The 6,789-nt window shown below is 43.1% G+C and overlaps 1 protein-coding gene across 2 annotated transcripts; it reads right to left on the reverse strand.

Moving 5' to 3' along the window:
• Nucleotides 1–665: 665 nt before the first annotated feature.
• LOC115675222 (AT-hook motif nuclear-localized protein 7-like) lies at nt 666–6,372 on the reverse strand. Of its 2 annotated transcripts, none has more exons than XM_056303554.1 (5): nt 5,829–6,372; nt 5,067–5,131; nt 2,193–2,324; nt 1,736–1,897; nt 666–1,212 (listed from the first exon to the last, which is right to left on the reverse strand). In XM_056303554.1, exons 1-5 carry the CDS (start codon nt 6,238–6,240, stop codon nt 886–888), a joined length of 1,098 nt encoding a protein of 365 aa, XP_056159529.1. In that variant the 5' UTR covers nt 6,241–6,372; the 3' UTR covers nt 666–885. The 2 variants fall into 2 exon arrangements, with proteins under 2 accessions (XP_056159529.1, XP_030453674.2); XM_030597814.2 differs by having other exon boundaries at nt 5,067–5,134; nt 5,829–6,370.
• Nucleotides 6,373–6,789: the final 417 nt, after the last annotated feature.

Genomic DNA, 6,789 nt, shown 5'->3' on the forward strand with positions numbered 1-6,789 from the left:
TCGATCATTTGAGCACATATTAGATGTAAATGGTATGAGAAAAAAATTCCTGTCCCGTCTTTCTGAAAGGTTGAACTGATAGAAAATTGCACCGTTCCCAATAAATGTAAAATAAGTGTGAGAGAGTTTGGAGAGAAGAAGATAAGAGCTAAGAACAAATATTCCAAGATTATACTTTTCAGTTTCTGAAATGGTTTCTCTGATTATGAAGAATGTAGAGAAAATTCTTTAGGCAGGCAAATTAGTGATTGAAAGACTAGTTGAAGATATATAAGGCAAATCACCATCGCTAATTTAAGATTAATGTCAAATTGAAAATATTATCTCCTACTTCATTTATTCTCATTGTGCTTGCTTCGGTGCATTACTTTAAGAGGATAAAAAAAGAAGACTCTAAGTAAATTATCATGTAATTCATTTGATTTTTCTAAAAATAATCATGAGACTTAGAAGCATATATAGCCATCTATAGAATCAAATTTTTTTTTCCTCCAATTTTCATATTTAGCTACAAAACATGTGATTGCCTTTAAAAATTTACTGTTTGAGAAATGAAATTTGCTGATCCAAGATTTCTCGGTCATGACTGACTGGGGTTGACCCTTTTATTGGATAGATAGATTTATTTATCAACCCAAGTCAGACCAAAAAAAGAACAATGTAAAGAGAGCAAATTCCACAACGTTGACTGATCGACAAAGAAAAGCATTTCCTACAAGGTCGTTCATAAACACGGAAAAGGAAGCCATAAACAAAGTTAGTTCTCTCTAATTTGTCCAGTCATTTTGTCAGCAGCCTGTAAAGACCTCAAATAGATTTGATCCGATCTGATCCGATCAGATCCGAATAAAAAAGCCTAAGAACTCTGAGAGTTAGAGAGACTCATCAGTCACCGGGAACGGACACATTGATGTCAGGATAAGGCCCCTGATCAGGCGTGAGCGCGGGCTCGGGATCGTCCCACTCCTCCTCCGTGTCCGGCGTATCGGTGTTTGGAATCTCGATCGGTTCGAATTCGTCTGTTTTACAATCTGGTTCTGCTTGGGCAAAGGAAATCTCCGCATGATCGGGTTTCAGTTGCGAAATCGGGGCGGCCCCTTGGACGGCATCCGGTCTGCCCATGGCTGTGGGAGCTGGTGCAATTCCTTGTCTGCGAGTGTACTTTCTTTTATGAGGCTTGTAACCATTTGGCGTGAAGCTTCCAATCACAACCTGAAAAAAAGGGCCCAAAAAAAAACAATTTGAACTGCCGATCTTATTATGGAAGATTAATCCCTGACAAGTATCATCACATTGCAGATGCGGCAGGTTTTGCCTCTCGTCTTTAAAGCACAAAATTAACTGCCTAACGTGCTATATACTACTCAAATGAGAGAGATCCATGTGATTAATCCCTCTTAAGTCAGTTCATCAGATGACAGCACCAGTATTGGCTTGCTAAGTTAGAATCAACTAGTGGGGACCCTTGAATTCGACTTGAATTGACGCTCGGAACGTGTTAAAGCCAACTCGAACTCAATGTTCATGAAGTTAAACTCAAGTCACTCACGAGAAAGCAACTTGTTTCAGCAACACAGATGCCCCGTATGCAAAACGAGAATACCATGCATATATCCATAGCAGTCAACGAATTTGTTAAAGAGACTCGGTTATATTCCTGTCATACCCACAAAAAAGAAAAGAATTGAAAGAAAGAAAGACAGCAAGGGAGAGAACGAAAAGGGTAAGCTCTTACCTGAATGGGACTTGCGGCCACCAACAAACCAGCCATTCCACCACCTATGACCCGACCATCTGGACCAGCCAACGAGACGCTCAAACCACCGGTCCGGCTCTTAACTCCTCCACAGTCGGTGAACGTGAACGACCCCGATAATGACAGTATCTCAAATCTCCCCTGCAAGCATATAATATCCACACTAATAAATATTAGAAACAAAAGTCAAATCCTGATGAAGAGGCAAAAACACTTTCCGCAAGTAACCCCAAACTTCTTGGACATGACAGCATGCATTCATATAGATCAATAACAAATAGTTTCCAATTTCGTTCGCGTGCGTGGAGGCACATGTTCGTCAGTAAATCGCTACTTTCTGAAAAATTCCTAGAAAAGGACAGTGTTAAAGAAGAAAAAACAAAAAGTTTGCACAGACAATACTATGAGCAGGAGTATGGAACAAACGAAGACATACCTCGTATGTCAAAAGGCCACCAGAAGAACCGGGTTGTCGAATGGTGACGTTGGAAACGGCTCCATTGGCAGAGAGCACGCATATTCCTCGTGCCCCTCCTTGCGCAAATGTCATTATTTTCCCTGCTACGTCCTGCAAATTCATATTGAATTTCATTCATTATTAACGTACTTAATTATATAATAATAGATAAGCGGCGATAGTATTTTGAAAAATGAATAGTACTAGTATTAATTGGGTGTCTGCATAGATTTCGAAAGAATATTATTCTGACCCATTTTATAAATAAAAAAAACATTGCCCATGATCCCGTCAAAAAAGAAAAAAACTGATAAATACTTGCTTGGTTAAACTTAAATATTGGGTTATATATACTTTGAGATGATCATTGGAAGGGTCTAGATCTAGACTAAGTCGAGCCCTCAAGCTGGTGTAATTAACTCATTACCTAGACATGATCAACAAAAATGTAGCATGTACTAATGGGCTAGGTGGGTGAGCCGAGCTTCATATTAAATAATCTGTTTCTCAACACGTTCGAATTGGCCCTCGGGCATATTTTGCCCATGTGGGACTGGACGAGGATTGCCACGTGTCACATACGGACACTTGAGATCGAGACCATGCGACACTTACGCTTCAAATGACTCGTTCACCCCTTACCAAATTCACCTAAGCTTAGACTTTCCCTAGTCAATCACTCACTCGTTCACCTGGCATAGGTCCTCAATTTACGATCATAGATCTCCTCATGATCTAACAAGGGAGATCCAATCTTTCCCATCCATTACCAACCCCTTCTAATACAAGAATGCTTTAGAATATAAGTATATAATTCTCATAATACCCCCAAAAACATTCCAGACTATCCAATAAAACCTTAGAACCCTAAAAATTTCAAGGCATATCGAGTCTTATCAGCCACCTCGTCTGCCCTTTGTACCTTGAAAACCTCTAATCCATGAATTTTCTCCCACACCCGATTGAGCGACGCCCTCAGCACTTTCAACTCAAAATCTTTTGCTTGCTAGATCAAATCCTTCTTTTGGATCATAAGTACCCTCGAAGGTTGGTGGTTTCTTTGTCTCCCCCACCATTTAGTCTTTCGCTTCTTGACTTCAAGGTTGCACGGCTCTTGAACCCCAACTGGCTCCGCAAGTGATGCTTCCCTCGGCTCAACCAAGTCCATGTTGCTCGACAAGTCCCCACTTCCCAAAAAACCCATGAATTGGCTTCCCCTCACCTCATGAGTGGGCTTAGACCGCTCCAACTCCACCCTTAGCCCCTCCAAAGGTTGTGGCCTTACTCTCGACTTGGCCAACGGCTTCTCAACTCTCAGTTTCCCCTCCGCGGGTCACATCCATTAAAGTAATTAGCACCTCGGGCTTGGTCATGCCCAAAATCTCCAACAAGAGCTCAGTAAACTCCTGCACACACTCACGAACGTCTCTCTTTTGAGTGAAACAGCGATAGCAAGCTTCGGGAAGAACTGCCCCCAAAAGATTGTGAGGCCCATTATTTGACCTACTTGGCTCCCCGACTCTCATTGTCACACCTAAGTCATCACCAAAGCATAGCAACTCAGTTAAGTGCATGAAGCAATCTGTTCATTGGTCTCGTCATCCTTGATCCCCATGGCATCAAAGTGTTGTTCCATGCCCAATATGTAGTTGTCCACCTCCTTGGCAGACCGGTCACCCTAAACTCCTTCGACCTCGAAACGTCCACTCTTGTACTCAGCATCATGGTGATCACCCGCTTGCCATGGCCATCTTGCAAGTCTTGAGTTCCTCTTTCACCGTCGCTATCTCCTTTCAAATGTACACATTGGACTCGAGAGCATCACTCCTGCTCATGCAATGGGCTGGCAACTTAATTCAAGGAGGCCAAGAACTCATCATGGAGCATCTCCTCGACCTCATTGAGTCGCTTCTTCAAATCCTCAAACCCATCCTTCAATTCGCCCACAACCAATAATACCTTGGTAAGATTCTCCTCGAATAATCAGGAGATGATATCCCTCGATTGGGTTTCTTGGCACGAGACTCTTTCTTTTGGGATTTGTATCAGTAGAAACAATAGAGGGAACATCCGATTCCAACATTCTCTCAACCACTTGGGATGCACCGCAACTCTCTCAATCGTGCTCTAATACCACTTGTCACGGGCTAACACTTGAGATTGTGGTCGTGCGGCTCTCAAGCTTCAAATGACTCATTCACCCCTCACTTTAGCCTCCTAAGCTCAGCCTTCCCCAAGTCAATCACTTACTCGCTCACTTGACCTACCCAAATCACGGAGAGGAACTCTAGAGAGAGAAGTATTATGGGAAAGAACTATATCTCTTATTTTGTTCGATGTTAGATTTAAAATCAGGGGGCGGGACTGCCATATATACATGAGCCCCTCAAATTATGATCATACATCTCCCCTTGAACTAACTATGGAGATCCAAACTCTCCATCTACCAATTACCCTCCTTAATACAAGAATGCTTTTGAATACAAGTATCCAATTTCCTAGTGGCCCTAAGAATATTCTAGAGTACGCAAGAAATCCCTAGACCCCTAGAAACTTCAAGCCATGCCCTATATCATTTTGGCCGCCTATTCGGCTAATTATGTCTTGAAAACCTCCGGTTCGTGGGACACGCTCATGACCATGTCTACTTACGGCTCATGCTCGAATTTCCCATCAAACTATTCAATAATTTTTTTGCTTCGCAAGAAGTCATGACGAAATTGGTTCGACTTTAAAACGATCCTAAGTCTAAGCTCCTAAAGAGTTTGAATTTGAATCTCTAATGCTAAAAATAAATAAATGAAAAGATAAAAAAGAAAGAAAGAGTAAAGGCCCAAAAAGGAGAAGGCATACCTCCCCGGTATTGACGGTGACCACGTGCGGCGTGAAGTCCCCTCCTGCCGTGCTCGCAAATAGCTCTCCTTCACCACAACATCAATTCAAATTGTTGTGGCCAGAATTAAACAAAATCACTTTTGAAAAAAAGAACTATGTTTTCCTCCTAACTAAAAGATAAAGTCCAAACATAGAGACAAGTTAAAAAGAAACGTTAACCCCAATGAGGATCAAAAAGTCCACAACATTGCTTGAAAGTAAAGGAAGCTCATCATGTCTTTTATACCACCACATTTTGAATAATATATTCTTTGTTTTTTTTTTTGGGACAAAACCACATTTGAATAATGCAAAGACCGTCCCTTTTTCCAATGTCTCCGTCTTCTCCTTCCTCACAACCAAACCAAAACCCACCATACCCAACATTGCAAAAACCTCTCTTCACCTCTCGCACCAAGCAAAGCTTCCCTGAGCTCGATAATGCAGTTGGGTTTTAGGTGAGACTGCCCCTTGAAAGCATTTAAGACGTTTCTTTCCCCCATTTCGGGCGAAGCTTCGACGTTCAAGAAAGAAAACGAAGACGGAAATGATGTTGGCGAGGGGGGAAAGAAGAAGTAGAAATTTTGGGATGAACCCATCAGGGACTTGGAGATGAAGAACCAAATTGGGAAGTCGAATATCGGCACAAACAATTTAATTATCCCAGATTTGGAGCTGAAGATGGAAAAAAAAAACTGTGCAGTTACGAAAATGTAAATGATAATAATAAAGGGGGCTCACCTAAAGATGCCGGAAATTGCCAGTTGCCGTTCCCACGGCCGCGACCCCGGACGCGGTACCTCCTCCGCGGCGGGGAAGAGGAGAGGCCGAAGGAAGGGGACGACGGCGACAGTATCAGGTTGCCCTCGGAGTCGTACTTCCTCGGCCTCCCTCTCTTCTTCGCCTGCCCGAACGAGCTGATCTCGCCGCCGACGCCGACGGCTCCCGCCGGTGGCGCCGCTTCGGACGGCAGCGGCAGCAGGGTCCTCCCCACGCTCATGTTGACGGCCATCGTCATCACCTCCGGCACCACCACGGCCCGCGGAGGCGGCGGCGGCGGGGGGGGCTCGGCCTCCGCGGCGGACGAGCCGTTGCCGGTCGAGCCGGGCCGCGCGGCGGCGGCGGCGGCGGCGTCGGCCTTGCCGGCTTCCATGTCGAGCGAGCGAGCGAGAGAGGGAGAGATTTGAACTGAGCCTCCGTGTGTTTTTTTCCTTTGGGGTGGGAATGGCGCGAGAACGGCAAGTGTTTATGGCTTTTGTTTTTGGGCGTCGTGGTTTCGTGAGGGACTTTCCTCCTTCGTTAATGGAGGAAAAAGACATTTACCACGGAAAATCCCTATTTATTTATTTATTTATTGTCAGAAAATCCCTATTTATTTATTTATTTATTTATATCTCTTTCTTATTTCTTATTTTTTATTTTTTTTTATTTTTTTTTATTTTTCGTTTGGGTTGAGTATTGGACACTGCTCATCAGCGTTGAGAAGAGCGAAAAGTCCAGCGCGACTTTTACCAAAACCAACCCTCTTTATTATCAAAGATTAAGGGCACTATTAGTTTACGCTTAAAGTAAAAGACTTTTCCGTCAATATTTAGAATATTAATTTAATAATAAGAAATTCGATAAAACCATGTGCGATTTTTTTTCCTCCAAGAGTTATAAATTTAAAAAGAAAACCAAATGTACAAGCCGAAAGATTTTA

Source organism: Syzygium oleosum, unplaced genomic scaffold, assembly GCF_021117445.2.
Source record: "Syzygium oleosum isolate NSW1041296 unplaced genomic scaffold, Sole_v2.1 Sole_v2.28, whole genome shotgun sequence".
NCBI lineage: Eukaryota > Viridiplantae > Streptophyta > Magnoliopsida > Myrtales > Myrtaceae > Syzygium > Syzygium oleosum.